At 37.6% G+C, this 21,060-nt stretch overlaps 1 protein-coding gene across 1 annotated transcript in view; it reads right to left on the reverse strand.

Annotated features, from left to right (window-relative positions):
* The window catches only part of SPMAP2L (sperm microtubule associated protein 2 like), a 79,443-nt gene that overhangs the window by 23,937 nt on the left and 34,446 nt on the right, over positions 1 to 21,060 (reverse strand). Inside the window, exons 5-6 of the mRNA XM_003806491.5 lie at positions 10,335 to 10,472; positions 650 to 764 (exon numbers count right to left, since the gene is read on the reverse strand). Of these exons, the coding sequence (XP_003806539.2) occupies positions 650 to 764; positions 10,335 to 10,472 (253 nt within the window). The remainder of the gene's footprint in view (positions 1 to 649; positions 765 to 10,334; positions 10,473 to 21,060) is intronic.

The following is a 21,060-nucleotide window of genomic DNA, read 5'->3' on the forward strand; positions in this document are numbered from 1 at the left end:
GCTGAACATTCTGAAAACCAGACCCAGAATCTAATTTTATGAGTGGGTGAATTATAGTGAAAATTGAATTTCCAAATTTGAACAGTCTTTTATGTTAAAGTTAGAGCAATGATTGGACAAGAGTGGGGCCTTCAACATTGGAATGGGGATATGTGGGCAGATTCCAATGAAGCTGGGGACTTTAAACCCCAAAATACTGCTGAGCCTCCCTTGCTATTAGAATCAACCTTTCCTCCATCGGAAGAGGTTAGACCCTCCTTGCCTAAAGAACCCGTAGAGGCTTCCCCTATCATAGACATATTCCAGGGAACTGCTGACTTGCCCCTATTATATCTCATTGCTTCTAGATGTATAAACAGACTCAAGTCCCAGCTGCCATAACAGCCTTCCACAGGCTTCTCCACCTGTTCCCACAATTGCTGAAGGGCTAATCTCTATAATAAATCCTGTATTCTACATCATCCACAGTGGTTCTGCTTCTCTGATCCAATCCTGACTGATATGTTAGGCATGGAAGAAAGAGTCAGAAAAGTTCATTTGGTAAGAGGGAAAAATAAACAGGAAGAAAGGAAAACACATCTAGAAAAAAAGGGTAGGCAGCATGTTACAAGTCAATCAGGAACTGTTTCTTCCACAAGGGCATACTTACTTTTTTTGAAGGATGATAGTTTGGGTCTGTGCCTTTGGCTACTGAGAGTTGTAATATCCGGGGAGAAGGATCAGAGATTCGAAGAGAATCTCTTGCTGAGTTATCACTGAAGGGTCTATATGCAAATGGAAACATGAAATATTATAACTGTTGGATGGAGAAACAACAACTGGATTTTCCATTACTACAATCAACTTCTAATCGATTATCTACACTGCTTCTATCTTAGGAACATCTATCCCACAGTCATGCTCTTTCTATCAGATTGGTGTTTCTTAAAATTTTTTTGCTATGATCCACAGTAAGAAGTACATTTTTGCCAGCACAGTGGCTCATGTCTGTAATCCCAACAGGCATCCCAACATGTCTGTAATCCCTCTGCCTTGAAAGGTGGAGGTGGGAGGATTGCTTGAGGCCTAGAGTTTGAGACCAGCCAGGCAAACATGGTGAGATCCTGTCTCTACAAAAACTAAAAAAATTAGCCAGGTGTGGTGGCATGTGCCTGTAGTCCCAGCTACTTGCAAGGCTGAGGCGGGAGGATCACTTGAGCCCAAGAGGTCAAGGCTGCAGTGAGCCAAGATTGCACCACTGCACTCCAGCCTGGGTGACAAAGTGAGACCCTAGTCTCAAAAAAAAAAAAATTTACATTTTATATTGTGATACAGTATATGTAAATGTGTGTTTGTGTATCTGAAACCAAAATTATTATGAAATAATACTTATCCTATACAATGCATTCTAATTTTTAAATTTTAATTTAATTTCATTATAAAAAAACTGGAATTGATTTTATGATCTGTTATGAATGAGTTGTGACCTTCATTATGAAAAACACTTCACTTTATACCAATTCCTCCTCTTAAATCTCTGAAATAAAAATTCCAGTCACCACTGAGGGCCCCTCTGCAACGGCCAGTCTCCTCTGTAGTATGATTTGAGATAGTGCTGGTCATAACTGCCAGCCACTTGGCCAATTTTCATAGGCTGTTACCCACATATTTCTTTCCCTAATCAAAAACCTATCAATTAAATGACAAACCTACGAGCCTAATATGGAAAATATTTTTTTCTCAAATAAATACATGATTACTCTCTAGGGGTAGGCTATTAGTTTGGGTTTTGTTTTTTTGCTGAGATACAATCAACATACCATAAAATTTACCTTTTTAAAGTATACAATTCAGTGGTTTCTAAAATATTCACAAAGATATGCAACCACCACCACTATCTAATTTCAGAATCCTGGGAACAACTAATCTACTTTCAGTCTCTATGGATTTGGATCTATGGATTGGCCTATTCCGGAATTTCTTTTTTTTTTCCTTTTTTTTTTTTTTTTTCAGATGGAGTCTCGCTCTGTCACCCAGGCTGGAGTGCAGTAGCACTATCTGGGCTCACTGTAACCTCCGCCTCCTGGGTTCAAGCGATTCTCCTGCCTCAGCCTCCCAAGTAGCTCGGATTACAGGCACACGCCACCATGCCTGGCTAATTTTTGTATTTTTTAGTAGAGATGGGGTTTCACCATGTTGGCCAGGCTGTTCTCGAACGCCTGACCTCAAGTGATCTGCCCACCTCAGCCTCCCAAAGTGCTGGGATTACAGGTGTGAGCCACTGCACCTGGCCAGGAATTTCAAATAAATAGACTGATACAAATATGTAGCCTTTTGTGTCTGCCTTCCTTCACTTAGCATGTTTAGAAGATTGATGTATCAATACTTCATTCTTTTTTACGGCTGAATAATATTCCATTGTATGGATTGCCACATTTTGTTTATCTATTCATATCCATTGATGAACATTTGAATTGTTGCCAGTTTTTGGCTATTATGAATAATGCTGCTAGGAATATTTGTGTACCAGTTTTGTGTGAATGTATGTTTTTAATTATCTTGGGTACATGTCTAGGAGTCTAATTGCTGGCTTATATAATAACTCTATATTTAACATTTTGAGGCACTGAAAAACTGTTTTCTATATCAGTTGCAGTATTCTACGTTCCCACCAGAAATGTATAAGGGTTTTAATGTTTCCACATCCTCAATGACATGTTTTTTTTGTTGATTTATTATTTCTTATCATTATCCTTGCCATTCTTATAAGTGTGAAGTGGTATCTCATTGTGATTTTAATTTGCATTTCCAGGAAGGCAAATGATGCTGAGCATCTTTTCATATGCTTCTTGTCTATTTGTATATCTTTTTGGGGTAAACATCTATTTAAATCCTTTGCCTATTTAAAAAATTGGGTTGTCTTTTATTGTACAGTTTTCAGGATAATTTTTATATTTTCCGAATATTAGTCCCTGATCAGATATATAATTTTCAATAATTTTCTCCTATTTTGTGGGTTGTCTTTTCACTCTCTTGGTAGTGTCCTTTAATGCATAAAAGTTACTTTTGATGAAGTCCAATTTATTTTTTCTTTTGTCACATGAGCTTAGATATGACAACAAAAGGTCATAGCTAAGATATGACACCAAAGGTCCTATCTAAGAAACCATTGCCTATCTCAAGATCACAGAGAAGTATGCCTGTGTTTTTCTCTATGAGTTTTATAGTTTTAGCTCTTATATTTAGGTCTGTGATCAATTTTGAGTTAATTTTTGTGTATGATGTGGGCATCAAACATCATTCTTTTGCATGCAAATAGCCAGTTATCACAGCACCATTTGTTGAAAATACTATTTTTTCCCCATTAAACTATCTTGACACCCTTGCCAAAAATCAATTGCCCATAAATGTAGGGGTTTACTTCTGCACTATCAATTCTGTTTCATTGCTCTAAATGTCTATCCTTGTGCCTGTAACAAATTGTCTTAATTACTGCAGCTTTTCTGTAAGTTTTGAAATGAGAAACCGTCTTCCAACTTTGTTCTTATTCAAGAAAGTTTTTGGCTATTTGATGTCCCTTGCATTTCTATATGAACTTTAGGATCACTTTATCAATTTCTATGAAAAAAAGGAAGCTGGAATTATTCTTTTTTTTTTTTTAGACAGGGTCTCGTTCTGTCACCCAGGCTGGAGTGCAGTGGCACCATCACATCTCACTGCAGCCTTGATCTCCCAGGCTCAAGCAATCCTCCAGCCTCAGCCTCCCAAGTAGCTGGGACTACAGGCTTGTGCCACCATGCCCAGCTAGTTTTTTTTCTTTTTTGAGATGGAGTTTCACTATTGTTGCCCAGGCTGGAGTGCAATGATGTGGTCTCGGTTCGCTGCAACCTCTGCCTCCCAGGTTCAAGCAATTCTCCTGCCTCAGCCTCCCAAGTAACTGGGATTACAGGCGCACACCACCACTCCTGGCTAATTTTTGTATTTTTAGTAGAGACAAGGTTACCATGTTGGCCAGGCTAGTCTCGAACTCCTGACCTCAGGTGATCTGCCTGCCTCGGCCTCCCAAAGTGCTGTGATTATAGGTGTAAACCACCATGGCTGGCCTAATTTTTTTTTATTTTTAGTAGAAAACGAGGTCTCATTATGTTAAGCTCCTCTTTTCCTCCTTCCCTATTCCCTGCAACAGCCATCTTACTTTCTGTCACTATGAATTTGACTACTCTTGGTACTTCAAATAAGTGAAATCATACAGTATTTGTCTTTTCTGTGACTGGCTTATTAAACTTAGCATAGTGTCCTCAAAGTTCATTGATACTGCAGAATGTGTTGGAATTTTCTTCCTTTTAAAGGCTGAGCAATATTCCTTACATGTATAATTTTGTTCTTTTGATACTACTGCAAAATTGGTTTTCTTAATTTCACTTTCAGATTGTTCATTGATAGTAGATATACAATTGCTTTTTCTGTATTGATTTTGGATTCTGCACCTTCTTGAACTAATTTATTAGCTCTAATAGTCTTTATGTAGATTCCTTAAGATTTTCTGCGTACAAGATCACGTCATTTCTGACTTGAGATGGTTTTACTTCTCTCTATCCGATCTGGATGCCCTTTATGTTTTTTTATTTTTTATTTTTTTTCATGCCTAATTGCCCTGGCTAGAATCTCTAGTATGAGACTGAATAGTAATAGTGAGAGCTGACAACTTTGCTTGTTCCTGATGTCAGGGGTAAAGCGTTCAGTCTTTCACCATTAATTATATTAGTTGTGTGTTTCTTGTAGATTCCCTTTACCAAGTTGAGGAAGTTTCCTTCCATGCCTAGCTTGTTTAGCATTTTTATCATAAAAGTATCTTGAATTTTGTCAAATGCTTTTTCTGAGTCTATTGAGATGACCACGTAGTTTTTGTTTCTTTCATTCTATTAATTTAGTGTATTGCTTTGATTTTTGTATTTTGCACTCAACATATTCTCACATTCCTGGGGTAAAGCCAATTTTGTCATGGTGTATAATTTTTTTTACATTTTGCTGGATTCAGTTTGTTAGTTTTTGGTATGAATTGTTGCATGTACATTTGGATTTGGTTTGCTAGTAGAGTATTTTGGTGTGGATTATAGCATGTATATTCATAAACTATATTGGTCTGCAGTTTTCTTATCTGGTAATCATCTTTTCTGGTTTTATTATCAGGATAATACAAGTCCTCATAGAATGAGTTGGAAAGTGTCTGATTTTTTGAGAGTTTGAAGGAATGGTGTTAATTATTTTCTAAATATTTCATGGAATTCACTAATAAAGCCATCTGGTTCTGAGCTGTTCTTCATAGGAAGCTTTTTATTAATTCAATCGCTTCACTTGTTACAGATCTGTTAAGATTGTCTATTTCTTCTTGACTCAGATTCAGTAGTTTGTCTTTATAATAATTTGTCCATTTCATCTAGGTTCTCTCATTTGCTGGCTTTTATTTGTTTGTTTTCTCATTTTATTTGATTTTCTGAGAAACTCAAAATCAGGGTCTTGTTTTGTCACCCTGACTGGAATGCAGTGACACAATCACAGCCCACTGCATCCTTGACCACCTGGGCTCATGTGATTCTCCCACCTCAGCCTCTGAGTATCTGGGACCACAGACACATGCCACCATGCCCAATTAATTTTTTAATTATTTGAAGAGAGAGGGTCTCACTATGTTGCCCGGGCTGGTCTCAAACTCCTAGCCTCAAATGATTCTCTCGCTTCAGCTTCCCAAATTGCTGGGATTACAGATGTGAACCACCATGCCCTGCCCTTTCTTTTTTTTTAAATATAGGCATTTACAGCTATAAATTTCCCACTAACCACTACTTTAGCTGCATCTCATAACCTTTGGTATGTTATGTTTTCAGTTTTATTCATATCAAAGTGATTTCTTCTTTGACCCATTGGTTGTTTAGGAGTGTAATTAATTTAACATATTTTTAAATTTCTAAATTTCCTTCTGCTATCAGTTTCCAATTTCATTGAACTGGTTCAGAGAATTGATTTTCTATGAATTTAATCCTCTTAAATTTATTGAGACTTGTTTTATGAGTTAATATGTGATCTATCCTAGAGAATGTTCCATGTACACTTGAGAAGAATGTGTATTCTCCTATTTTTGAGTAGAGGTTTCATAGACATGTGTTAGATATAGTTGGTTTCTAGTGTTGTTCAAGCCTTCTATTTCGCTACTGATCTTCTGCTTGTTATTCTACCCATTATTAAAAGTGGGGTATTGAAGTGTCCAACTATTATTGTTGAATTCTATCAGGTTTTTGCTCTGCTGTTGGGTGCATGCATGTTTATAGTTGTTAACTTTTCTTTCTTTCTTTCTTACTTTTTTTTTTTTTCTTGTAGAGATGAGGTCTTGCTATATTACCCAGGCTGGTCTTGAATTTCTGGCCTCAAGCAATCCTCTCACCTTGGCCTCCCAAATTGCTGGTGTGAGATACTGCATCCAGCCATAATTGTTATATCTTTTTAATGGATTGACTCTTTTATAATATAAAATGTCCTTTCTCTGTCTTTAGTAACAATGTTTGTCTTAAAGTCTATATTGTCTGATAACAGTATGGCCAATCCAGGTCTTTTTTGGTTGGTGTGCATGGTATATCTTTTTCCATTTTTTTACTTTCAGTCTATTTGTTTATTTGAATCTAAAGTATGTCTTTTGTAGACAGCATACAGTTGAGTGAATTTTTATCCATTTTTTTATCCTGTCTTTTTATTGGAGTGTTCAATTCATTTACATTTAATGTAATGTACATTTAATGTAATTACCGATAAGGTAATATTTATGCCTGCCATGTTGCTATTTTTTCTATATGTTATATTTTTTGTTCCTTTGTTCTTTCATTTCTTCCTTCTTTTGTGTTAGATATTTTCTACTGTGCCATTTAAATTTCCTTGTTATTTATTTTATTACATTTTAAAAATTATTTCCTTAGTTGTTTCTCTGTACATCTTACAACAATCTAGTTCAGACTAACACCAAATTAATTCCTATGGTATATAATAACTTTGCTCCTATATAGCTCTATCCCCTCCCCCTCCTTTGTACTTTTATTTATTCATTGTATGCCCATCAACATAAATTTATAATTATTGCTTTAGGCAATTGTCTTTTATGTCAGGTAGAAGAAAAAGAGTTACAAACAAAAATATATACATATTTACATTTTAATGTAATTATAATGTACTATATAAAATGTGCTACATTCTATATTTACCTATGTAGTTAATTCTTTTTGTGCCCTTTGTTTGGATTTGAGTTATTGTCAAATGCCTTTCTCTTTTTGGGACACAGTCTCACTCTGTCACCCAGGCTGTAATGCAGTAACATAGTCACTGCAGCTTCAACCTCCCAGGCTCAAGCAATTCTCCTGCCTCAGCCTCCCGAGTAGCTGGGACCACAGGCATTCACCACAACACCCCAGTAAATTTTTTATTTTTTGTAGAGATGAGATCTCACTATATTGCCCAGGATAACTGTCCTTTCACTTAGTCTGAAAGACTTTCTTTATTATTTCTCGTAAAGCAGGTCTGCTGGCAATGAATTCTCTCAATTTTTGCTTATCTAGGAATATCGTAATTTCCCCTTCAGTTATGAAGGATAATTTTGCTAAACAGAGTATTCCTAGCTTACAATCTTTTTCCTTCAGTGCTTTATTTTATTTATTTATTTATTTTGAGACAGAGTCTCACTCTGTGGCTCAGGCTGGAGTACAGTGGCACAATCTCTGCTCACTGCAACCTCCACCTCCCTTTTTAATGGACTGACTCTTTTATAATATAAAATGTCCTTTCTCTGTCTCTAGTAACGATGTTTGTCTTAAAGTCTATATTGTCTGATATCAGTATGGCCAATCCAGATCTTTTCTGGTTGGTTTGCATGGTATATCTTTTTCCATTTTTTTTACTTTCAGTCTATTTGTGCCTATTTTTTTACTTTCAGTCTATTCTTGTGCCTCTGCCACCTGAGTAGCTGGGATTACAGGCATGAGCCACCACACCTGGCTAATTTTTATATTTTTAGTAGAGATGAGGTTTCACCATGTTGGCCAGGCTGGTCTCAAACTCCTGACCTCAGATGATCCACCCACCTTGGCCTCCCAAAGTGCTGGGATTACAGGCGTGAGCCACCACACCTGGACAATCCTTCAGTGCTTTAAATACGGCATACTACTGCCTTCTGGCCTTCATGGTTTCTGATAAGAAATAACTTCTTAACCTTATTGCAAATCATTTGTATACAATGAGTTGTTTTTCTCTTGCTGCTTTCAAGATTTTCTTTTTGTCGTTGGCTGTCAACAGTTTGATCACGATGTGTCAAGTTCTGAATCTCTTTGAGTTTATCCTATTTGGAGTGTATTGAGTTTCACAGATGTGTAATATTTTTCATCAAATTTAGGATGTTTTTGGGCCATTATTTCTTCAAGTATTTCTCCCACCCCTTGATCTCTCTCCTCTGCTATGGGATTTCCATTATGGCTACGTTGATACTCTTCAAAGTGTCACACAAGTCTCTGAAGATGTGTTCTTTTTACTTCATTTTTTTTCTTTTCTGTTTCTCAGACTTGATAATCTCAATTGACCTGTGTTGAAGTTTGCTGATTATTTCTTCTACTTCCTCAAACATGCATTTGAGCTCCTTTAGTTAATCAACTAAAATATATGTCACAAAGTCCAGGCTCATATCTGTAATCTATTGGACAGCCCTGTGTATCTTCACTAAGCACTTGCTTTTTTCCTTCACATAATTATAACAAGCTTGGTGATCTGCTTCCAATTCGCAGAAGATTTAAAAAGTGGTTGATTAGAGACTATTCCCTTGACAAAAGGAGAAATGACAGAAATAACTATGAGAAGCAAATATCTCATAATTTGAAAGCACAGAAGTCAGACCATTTAGCCTAAGGAAAATCTTGGCTTTATACTTAAACAGCTCCTGAGAGGTTTTCTATATTAAGGTATTATAAAATAGCTGATGTTCATAATAAAGAGCTTAAGCCAATGAATAATGGTTACATGTATGTTCAAGCAGCAGAAAAGTCTACTTAGAAAAGCAGGGAAATACAAACTTAAAAAATACAAAATGTTTTAACACTAAAGGGCATTTTATTTACATGCAACATCAAACTGAGGTCTCAAGAAGTGGCAATAAAGTATTCCTTTGTTTATAACTATAGACACATTACCAAATTTATGTGTATACACAACTACCAAATTTTATGTATTTGGTACAGCAGATTTTATTGAATGAATTGATAAATAAGTAATTGAGGAAACCTTGTGGGAAGAATTGGGCCTTCTTTCGCAGTATTCTATGATGCAAAAGACTCAAGCTGTCTAGTTCAACCTTTCTCTGAATGTAGGAATCTTTTCTAAAACCCATGTAAAGTCACAGTTCCAGCCTGGGCTTGAAAACTTGCAGGGATGAGGGTGGAATGCTGGTTCACTTTCCGTTACTGGACAGTTTCCATTACCCGATAGCTAGTCAGAAAGATTTTCCTCCATTAAGCTGACGTCTGCTGCCCTGTCAATGTTCTACTTCTAGTTCTAGGATTAACATAAAGTAATTTTACTTTCACCTCTTCTTCCTCTTCCAGATGTCAACCCTTTAAATATTTTAACACAGCTGTCACCACTTTCTTATTCTCTTTTTTAAACTAAACATGTCATTTCTCTTAATTATTTTTCACATAACATAGTTTCCAGAAGGCCAATATCTCATTTCCCACCTTCCGAATAGTCTCAAGTTTATTATCATTTCTTAAGGTATAACATACATAACTGCACATACATGCCCAGTGTGTTCCGACTAAAGTAGCACACAGCAGCACTATCACCTCTCCACAACTGTACACTGTATATATTCCACTAATGCAACCTAACATTGAATTAGCTTTTGCAACAACCACATCACAATCTTAGCTCCCATGGAAAATGTACCACCTAGTGGTCTTATAAAGACAAGGAGAAATTCAGCCTTCAAAGCAAAAGGAAGAAAAAGTATCAAAGTCAGAGAGATACAGGAGAGCAAATTCCACAAATTGCAAAAACCTGTGGTGTTTTAGTTGCATATTTCCTTTTAACTGGCTAACAATGGTAAGGTTTAGTAAAATTTTAGTTTCACCACAATTTGAGTCAAATGTAATTCCCGAAGATGAACTTCTGATTACCTACAATTGCAGCAAATATTTGATTTTTTACCTGATGCTTTGGAACACAAGTGGACTTTTAGCTCATGAAATTGCACACACTAAAATTAGAACAAAAATACTGAGACATCGGGCCAAATTAGATTAGGATTTACAGAGATTCTCAAGATACTTTACCTATTTAGTAGACACTGTCTTTTGAATCCATTGGGCTGTGACAGCCTCTGGATCCTTTTGGAGGGTTGTCTAAACAACGCAGGAGGAGTGATCTCCCAAATTACAGACTCTCTTCCCCAGCTGTGGTAGTATTGAGCCCTGCAAGTTGTAGAAGAGAAAAGAAGTAAACGAAACAAGCATGATTTCAAATTATCATAGTATTTTCCAACATTGATCCCCAGGCCTAGGGGAGCAGGTATGACAGTTTATTACTGATGAGCTATTTTCCACGTGAGGAGAAATTAATTGCTTTAGAAACGGTTACACCCATCAAGTTTTCAACTGGCTTCTATTATACTCAAAACAGATAGTTTTCTCAAATAAATGACATCTTCTTTTTTTTCTTTTTTTCTTTTTTTTCTTTTTAGACGGAGTCTCACTCTGTCATCCAGACTGGAGTGCAGTGGTGCGATCTTGGCTCACTGCAAGCTCTGCCTCCCGGGTTCACGCCATTCTCCTGCTTCAGCCTCCCGGGTAGCTGGTACTGCAGGCGCCCACCACCACGTCTGGCTAATTTTTTGTATTTTTAGTAGAGACGGGGTTTCACCGTGTTAACCAGGATGGTCTTGATCTCCTGACCTCATGATCCACCGGCCTCGGCCTCCCAAAGTGCTGGGATTACAGGCATGAGCCACCGCGCCCAGCAGACATCTTTTTTTTTCAATTGAGACAGGATCATACACGGGCTCACTGCAGCCTCAACCTCCTGGGCTCAAGTGATCCTCCTACCTCAGCCTCCCGAGTAGCTGGGATCACAGGCATGTGCCTCTATGCCCAGCAACTTTTTAAATTTTTTTCATAGACATGGGGTTTCACTATGTTCCCCAGGCTGGTCTTGAACTCCTGGGCTCAAGCAATACTCCTGTCTCAGCCTCCCAAAGTGCTAGAATTAAAGGCATGAGCCACCATGCCTGGCAATTACATTTTCCAAATAGACCAAAAGATATACAGATGAAGAGAAGATTTGCTGCTTTTAAAACCAAATACTTCCTTTAGCATCTATATAAATAAATTTTTAAATATATTTCTATTTTATAGGGTGAATTATATTGATACTTTGCTAGATAACTGAGTTTAGGAATACATTCTACTTGATGATGTGCACAGAGTAATCATTATTGGGGCTTGTTAACTATGAATTTTTAGGATAAGTAATAATATTGTTCTTCTTTTATTTGTCTATTTATTATTTTTAGAAGCACGATCTTGCTCTATTGCCCAGGCTGAAGTGCAGTGGCACAATCATGGCTCATGGCAGCCTCAAACTCCTGGGCTCAAGCAATGCTCCTGCCTCAGCCTCCTGAGTAGGGGGGACTACAAGTTTGCATCACCATGCTGGGCTAATTTTTTTATATTTGTACGGATGGGGGCTCACTATATTATCTAGGCTAGCCTCGAATGCCTATGCTCAAGTGATTCTCCCGTCTCAGCCTCCCAGAGTGCGGGGATTACAGGCATGAGCCAGCACACCCAGCCACCATTGTTCTTCTTAACAACGCTGCCCTTCAATCTTTCCTTATCAAAATACATCATCAGTGGAAAAGGAAGTGACATTGACTACCCCCCCAGACCCAATGTTAACTCAAATTGCAGTCCCACTTTTGCTTCTATTATAAGGACCTCTGTTCCTTTAGGACGTTCACAGATACAGATCTCCATCCCTCTCTCTGCCCAAGCCTCTGTCTGCTGGTTGCAGCTGTAAACATCCTTTACATCTAGGCTGAACTGGTGTCTTGTAAGCCTCAATCTGCATATAAGACTGTATCCCCCTTGCTCGCGACCACCCAGTCTTGAGGCCTGTCTACACCACCACACATATCTTTTGAGGGGGCTGGAGGCTGCCCAGCCCTGACTCTACTGCCCAACTGCACTGACTCACCTACCCACACCCATACCCACACATAGCCCAGCTTAAAAAGGCAGGAAACCTCTAGCCCCTACCTGGGATTGGCCTTTTGAAGGAAATGGCAGTTCAGTTTGAGAATTAGAAATACAGAAGGAAGTGGTGACTTTGAACAATGGGGCACACTGTGGAGACCTTAGACTCAAGCAAAAGGAGCCACAGTGGTTGGGAAGAAGGTGATTACACAGCCAATGAGCGGCACAAAGGCCAGATGTGCTTGGAGAGTAGAGCCAAGGAGAAAGGCCCAAGCAGTGAGTGAGAGATAGAAAAAAAAGAAGACACCAGAGACAACTGCTACTCAACATTCTCTCAGGTGGGAATGGCAACCACCAAATGCCAGGAAAATCTGTACTGACCATAATACTTATGCCTTATGCTGCCAACACCTAGAAGTACATAAGTGTTCTACAAAATGGAGAAAATAAACAATATATGGTGATTATGAAGACTAAACAAGAGAAGTGTATATGTTATTTTATAATTCACAAAGCACTATTCAAATGATTCTATTAATCAACTTGTATATTAATTTTAAATTTCATATTTGCATATCTTTTCCTTATAGATGCTGCATATTAACAGAATGTACTGCTGCTGCCCTTACGTGCTTCTCCTCCTCCCAGAGTCATCCACACATCCAAGTCTCACAGCGCTGTCAATGTAGCAGGTACTCAAGTTTTTGGTTTTTTTTTTTTTGGAGATAGAGTCTTGCTCCGTCACCCAGGCTGGAGTGCAGTGGTGCGATCTCAGCTCACTGCAACCTCCGCCTCCTGGGTTCAAGGAATTCTCCTGCCTCAGCTTCCCAAGTAGCTAGAATTATAGGTGTGCACCACCACCCCCAGCTAATTTTTGTATTTTTAGTATAGACAGAGTTTTGCCATGTTGGCCAGGCTGGTCTCAAACTCCTGACCTCAGGTGATCCACCTGCCTCGGCCTCCCAAAGTGCTGGGATTACAGGTGCGAGTCACCACTCCCAGCCTCAAATATTATTTTAATATAGAGTACACTGCATTTTTCTCATTGTCAAAGAGACAAATATTCAGTATACAAAACTTGTAAAATAAAGAAGTTTAAGAGAGAGAAACAAAAAGCATATAGTAGTCCACCATTCAGAGATAGTAATGGGTAATATCTTGGAATAATTTGAGTCTTTTTTCCCTCTATTTATACACTCAAAAAATACGTATTGAGCACCAGGTTCTGTGTTAGGAGCACTCACTAGGAGAGAGTGGAGAATAGGATAATCACTGCTTTCTTGCAGCTTGTTCTCTATGTCAAGGGGAGAATACCAAATGTAAAATACAGTCAAGCACCGTGTAATGACCTTTCGGTCAACAATGAACCACCTATACAACAATTATACTGGATTGTACTGGAGCTGAAAAATTCCTATTGCTTTGTGATGTTGTAGCCATCATAACATCATAGCACACTGCATTACTCATATGTTTATGGTTATGCTGCTGTAAACAAACCTACCAGCACATACAATTATGTACAGTACATAATACTTTTTTTAACTTCCCTGTAAAATCCAATTTTAAACAGTATATAATACTTGATAGTGATGATAAACAACTATGCTACTGGTTTATGTATTTACTACATGTTACGGGTTTCTGTATTTTTATTGTTATTTTAGAGTGTACTCTTTCTACTTATAAAAAAAATTAACTGTAAAACAGCCTCAGACAGGTCCTTCAGGAGGTATTTCAGAAAAAGGCCTTTTATCATAGGAGATGACAGCTCCATGCATGTTTTACTCCTAAACACCTTCTAGTGAGACAAGATGTGGAGGTGGAAGATAGTGATATGAATGATCCTGACCCTCTGTAGGCTTAGGCTAATGTTTGTTTGTACCTTCTTTTTTTGTCAGGTCCCGCTCTGTCACCCAGGCTGGAGAGCAGTGTGATCATAGCTCACTGCAGCCTCAAACTCCTGGGCTCAAGCAATCCTCCCCTCTCAGCCTCCTGAATAGCTAGGACTACGGGCATGTGCCACTATGCCCAGATAATTTTTTAAATTTTTTTTAGAGATGGGGGTCTTACTATGTTGCCCAGGTTGGTCTTGAACTCTTGGCCTCAAATTATCCTCCCATTTTGGCCTCCCAAAGCATTGGGATTACTGGTGCTAGCCACCATGCTCAGGCAGGCGGATTGCTTCAGCCCAGGAGTTTGAGACCAGCCTGGGAAACGTGGCAAAGCCCTGTTTCTACCAAAAAAATCCAAAACAATTAACCAGGTGTGGTGGCGCACACCTGTAGTCCCAGCTACTTGGGAGGCTGAGGTCGGAGGATCGCATGAGCCCAGGAGGCTGAGGTTACAGTGAGCTGAGTATGACTGCACTCCAGTAAGGGCAACAGAGCAAGACCTCTGAAAAAAAAAAAGTTTTAAAAGTTTAAAATATTTTAAAACAGAAAAAAAAACTTATGTTATAAGGATATATATCAAGCAGAGTCCTGTGGATTAAAAAATAATAATAAGGATATAAAGAAAAAATATTTTTGGATAGCTGTATAATGTGTTTGTGTTTTAAGCTAAGTGTTATTATAAAATAGTCAAAAAGGTTTTTTGTTTTTTTTTTAAGTTAAAAAGCTTATAAAGTAAAGGCCAGGCGCGGTGGCTCACACCTGTAATCCCAGCCCTTTGGGAGGCTGAGGTTGGTGGATCACCTGAGCTCAGGAGTTCCAGACCAGCCTGGCCAACATGGCGAAACCCTGACTCTACTAAAAATACAAAAGTTAACAGGGTGTGGTAGCACATGCCTATAGTCCCAGCTACTCGAGGGGCTGAGGCAGGAGAATTGCTTGAACCCGGGAGGGGGAGGTTGCAGTGAGCCAAGATTGCACCACTGCACTCCAGCCTGGGTGACAGAGCAAGAGCCTGTCTCAAAAATAAATAAATAATAAAAATTTTAAAAAAGAAGCTTATTGTGAGCTAAAGTGAATATATTATTAAAGAAAAACTCTTTTCATGAACAGTATAACTTCAGTGTACAGTGTTTATAAAGTCTACAGTAGCATGCAGTCATGTCCTGGGCCTTCATGTTCACTCACCACTCACTCACTGACCCACCCAGAACAACTTCCAGTCCTGCAAGCTCCATTCTTAGTGAATGTCCTATTCAGGTGTACCATTTCTTATCTTTTATACCATAGCTTTCTGTGCCTTTTCTATGTTTAGATATGTCTGGATACACAAATACTTACCATTGTGTTATAATTGCCTATGGTATTCTGTAACATGCTGCACAGCTTTGTAGCCCAAGAGCACCAGGCTATACCATATAGCTCAGGTGTGTAGTAGGCTATACCATCTAGGTTTGTGTGAGTGCACTTTATGATGTTTGTACAACAACTAAATCACCTACGGATGCATTTCTTAGAACATAGCCCTGTCATTAAGTAACACATAACTGTAAATAGTTGTGGTGAGTACTATGAAGGCATCAACTATTCAGCAGAGATAGAGGCTTCCTGGGTAGGTTCGTAAGAATGTTGAAAGTTATGCTGAAGAGAATAGTCAGGGAAGGTCTCTGTGAAAAGCTGAGACCTAGGCTGAGACTTAAAGGATCAAAACATCTTAGTGACTTAAAAATGGGGAAAGCATTCTAAGCAGAGGAGAAAATGAGAAAAAGGCCTTGGGATGGGAAATATCTTGGTATGTTTAAGGAATAAACATTTTAAAATAAAAGTAGGATCACAGTATATATACAGTTTTATGTTCAAATTTTTCACTTAGTATTACAGCATAAATCCTTGGGTCATGAAATACAAATGGTAATATTTTTAAAGTAAATACTTTGGTAAATTAAAACACTTAGAAGAGACTTCCACTTCCCGGCATGATAGTATAATAGGGATTGGGTTTATCCCTAGAATAAAGACATCTCCAGTAACTTTTTTTTTGAGACAGGGTCTCACTCTATCACCCAGGCTGGAATGCAGTGATGCAATCATGGCCTCGACCTCCCAGGCTCAAGTGATCCTCCCACCTTAGCCTCCTGAGTAGCTGAGACCACAAGTGCTTACCACCATACCCAGCTAATTGTATTTTTAGTAGAGACAGGGTTTCACCATGTTGGCCAGTCTGGTCTCAAACTCCTGACCTCGAGTGATCCACCCACCTGGGCTTCCCAAAGTACTGGGATTACAGGCATGAGCCACCACACCCAGCCACCAGTCCCGTTTTTTTAAAAAAAACTTAAAAGCAAGCCTCAAAAATGGACAAAGGATTTGGATGAACATTTCTCCAAAGAAGGTATTCAAATGCCAACAAACAAATGAAAAAATGTTCAACATCAAAAATTATTAAGGAAATGCAAATCAAAACCACAATGAGTACTACTTTCACACATAGGAGGACAGCTTTATCAAAATGATAATAACAAGTGTTGGTAAGGATGTGGAGATATTGGAACTCTCATTCATTACTGGTGGGATTATAAAGTGATACAGTCACTTTGGAAAACAGTCTAGCAGTTCATCAAAAAGTTAAATATAGGGTTATCATGTGAAACAGCAATTCAACTCCTGCTATATATTCAAGAGGAATGAAAACATACATTCACACAAAAGCTTGTACACAAATGATCATAGCAGCATTACTTTTGCCAAAATGTAAAAAGAGGCCAATGTCTAACAACTGATGAATCGATAAATAAAATGTGGCAAAGCCATACAATTAAAGATTGCTTAGCCATAAAAACAAATGTACTTATACATGCTACAACATAGATGAATCTTGAAAATATTGTGGTAAGCAAAAGAAGACAGTCACAAAGAACAACATATTGTAAGATTCCATTTATATGAAATTACCAGAATAAGTATATTTATAGGAACAGAAAATAGATTAGTGGTTACTTAGGGCTTGGAGAAGTTGAAGGGGTGTAAGAATTGACTGCTAATGAGTTTAATGTTTCTTTTAGGGAAGACAAAGTGTTCTAAAATTAGATTTTGATGATAGTTACACAGTCCTGTGAACATACTACCAAACTCTAATTTATACACTTTAATTTTTCATTTTTAATTTTTTCAGTACAGAGATGGGGTCTCACTATTTTGCCCAGGCTGGTCTTAACTCCTGAGTGCAGGTGATCCTCCCACTTCAGCCTCCCAAAGTGGGATTATAAGCATAAGCCACTATACTTTTATACTAAATTATATACCTTAAATGAGCAAATTATTTGGTAAGTGAATTAATCACAATAAAGCTATTTTTTTAAAAGAAAACCTCAGAAGATCAAACTGTTTAGAAATAAGGTAACTACATCCCAAAACAAAGCTCAAGAATATTTATAGGAATACAAAAACATCCAGGAGCCAGTAAGGTAAAATTCACAATATTTGGTACCCAATCAAAAACTACCAGGTATGCAAAGAAGCAGTAAATTATGACCCATAATGAGAAAAATCAATCATTAGAAACAGACTCAGAAATGATATATTATAAAATTAGTAGGCAAGAACATTAAAACAGCTATTGTAACTGTGTTGCGTATTTTCAAGAAGGCAAAGAAAAGATTGAGCATGTTAAGTAGACACAAAATATAAAAATACCCAAATGAACCTCTAGAGATTAAAAATTACAATGGGTGAGATGAAAAATACCCTGGGTGAGACAAATATTACACTGTAGAAGAAAAGATTAATGAAGACATAGAGAGAAATAAAACACAGAGGTGAGGAAACAGATTCAATGTGCTGTGGGAAAACTTCCAGCAGTCTAATACATCCAACTAGAGCCCGCAAAGAAGGAGGAGCAGAAAAAATATCTGAAATAATAATAACTGAAAGTTTTCCAAATTAGATGAAAATTGTAAATTTAAAGATCCAATTCTAATGAACCCCAAACAGAAGAAACATTATGAAAAAAAATTAAGATATATGATAATCAAATTTTTAAAAACCAGAGACAAAGAGAAAAATCATTAAAGCAAAATAACAGTCAAAGTCTCATCAGAAATAATGGAGACAGTGAGGCAGTATTTGTCCATCTGGAGTTCTATGCCCACCAAAAATACAGTTCAAAATGAAAGTGAAATAAAGAATTTTAAGATATGCAAAAGCTGAAAGAATTCATCAGCAGCAGACCTGAACTAAAAGAAGTATAAGCTGGGCATGGTGGCTCACATCTGTAATCCCAGCACTTTGGGAGGCCGAGGCGGCGGATCACTTGAGGTCAGGAGTTGGAGACCAGTCTGGCCAACATGGTGAAACCCTGTCTCTACTAAAAAAAAAAAAAAAAAAAAAAACCACCAAAATTAGCCAGGCGTGGTGGTGTGCACCTGTAATCTCAGCTACTTGGGAGGCTGAGGCAGGAGAATCACTTGAAACCATGAGGCAGAAGTTGCAGTGAGCCAACATCGTACCACTGTACTCCAGCCTGGGTGACATAGCGACACTCCATCTTAATTAAAAAAAATTATTATTAAAGAAAGTCCTCCAGGAAGAAGAAAAATACAAAATGAAATGTATAGATTTAATAGATCTACACAAAGGAATGCAGAGTATGGGAAATGGTAAGAATGTCGGTAAATATAAAACACTTTTTCTTATTTTAAAAATCTCCTTAAAAGATTTGACTATTTAAAGCAAAAATAATAATAATATATTGTAAGATTTATAGAAGTAAAATGTATGATCACAGTGGCACAAAGGCCAGAAGTAGGGAAATGGTAATATACCATTATAAGAATCTTACACTAGGCCGGGCACAGTAGCTCATGTCTGTAATCCTAGAACTTTGGGAGGCCAAGGTGGGCGGATCACAAGGTTGGGAGTCTGAACCAGCCTCACCAACACGCTGAAACCCCATCTCTACTAAAAATACAAAAATTAGCTGGACATGGTTGCGCATGCCTGTAATCCCAGCTACTTGGGAGGCTGGGGCAGGAGAATCGCTTGAACCTGGGAGGCGGAGGTTGCAGTGAGCCGAGATTGCACCATTGCACTCCAGCCTGGATGACAGAGCAAAACTCTGCCAAAAAAAAAAAAAAGAAAGAATCTTACATCATACTTTAAGTAGTATAAATTAAAGATAGAAAGATAGACTGTGATAAGTTGAAGATGCACATTATAAGTTCTAAAGTTCTAAAACTAAAAAACAAAGTTATAGTGAATAAACCAATAAAGAAGATAAACTGAAATAATAAAAAATCAATTAATTTAAAAGAAGGCAACAGGCTGGGCACAGTGGCTCATGCCTGTAATCCCAGCACTTTGGGAGGCCAAGGCAGGTGGATCACGAGGTCAGGAGTTCAAGACCAGCCTGGCCAACATGGTGAAACCCCGTTTCTACTAAAAATACAAAAATTAGCCAGGCGTGGTGGTGGGCACCTGTAATCCCAGCTACTTGGGAGGCTGAGGCAAGAGAATTGCTTGAATCCGGAAGGCAGAGGTTGCAGTGAGCCAAGATTGTGCCACTGCACTCCAGCCTGGGCAACAAGAGCAAAACTCCATCTCAAATAAATAAATAAGTAAATAAATAAATAAATAAGAAGGCAACAAAGAGGGGAAAGGGGAACCAAAAAAAGATGGAATAAACAGAAAACAACAGCAAGTTGGTAGCTTTAAACCTGAACATATTAGTAATCACAGTAAATGTAAATGATCTAAGTATCTCAATTTAAAAACAGAGATTATCAGATTGGATAAAAACCAACATTTGCCTATAACAAATGTACTTTTAATGTAAAGACACAAATAGGTTAAAAGTAAATGGATAAAAAATATATGTCATGCTAACAATAATGAAAAGAAAGCTGGCATATATGTATTAACAACAAAGTAGATTTCAGAGTAAAACATGTTACCAATGATAAAAAAAGGGTCAATTTGTAATAATAAAGGGGTTAACTGTATCCCTTATTCAAAATGCTTGGGACTAGAAGTGTTTCAGATTTTGAATTTTTTGGATTGATGAATAAATATGTATATACATTATGAGATATCTTGGAAATAGTCCCAAGTCTAAACACAAAATTCATTTATGTTTCAAATCTACCTAATACATATAGCCTGAGGGTAATTTTATATAATATTTTATATAATTTTCTACCTGAAACAAGGTTTGTATACATTGAACCATTTTATTAACTTTCATGGATGTCCTTGCATGGGAGTACAGAAAGGGGACTGGGAGCATCTACTTTCCCTTATGGATGATGAATAAACTATGTGTTGTGTGCTTGTGTTTTGACTGTGACCCATCACACAAGGTCAGGTGTGTAACTTTCCAGTCATGTCAACACGGAAAATGTTTTGGATTTGGAGCATTTTGGATTTCAGATTTTTTTATTAGGGATGCTCAACCATAATTCTAAAGTTTTATGCATTTAATAACAGAGCTTTAGAGTACATAAAGTAAAAACCAATAGAATTGCAAGGAGAAATAGACAAATCCACAATTATGGTCAGAAATTTCAATATGCCATCATAATAACTGATAGAACAAGTAAGTAAACAGAATATCAGTAAGGATGTACAGAAAACTTGAACAAGACTACCAACCAACTTGGCCTAAGTGACATTTATAGAACACTTTACCCATTACAGCAAAATACACATCCTTTGCAAGTGCACACCGAACATTTATCAAGATAGATCACAATCTGGGACATAAAAAAGTTTCAATAATTTTGAAAGGACTAAAATAATGCAGAATATGTTCTTTAGCCATAGTGGTATTAAATTAGAAATCAATAGGAAGACATCTGGAAAATCCCCCATATATTTTGGAAACTAAATAATATACATCTAATATCCATGGCTCAAACATGATA

The sequence above is a fragment of the Pan paniscus genome, chromosome 3, assembly GCF_029289425.2.
Source record: "Pan paniscus chromosome 3, NHGRI_mPanPan1-v2.0_pri, whole genome shotgun sequence".
Lineage (NCBI taxonomy): Eukaryota > Metazoa > Chordata > Mammalia > Primates > Hominidae > Pan > Pan paniscus.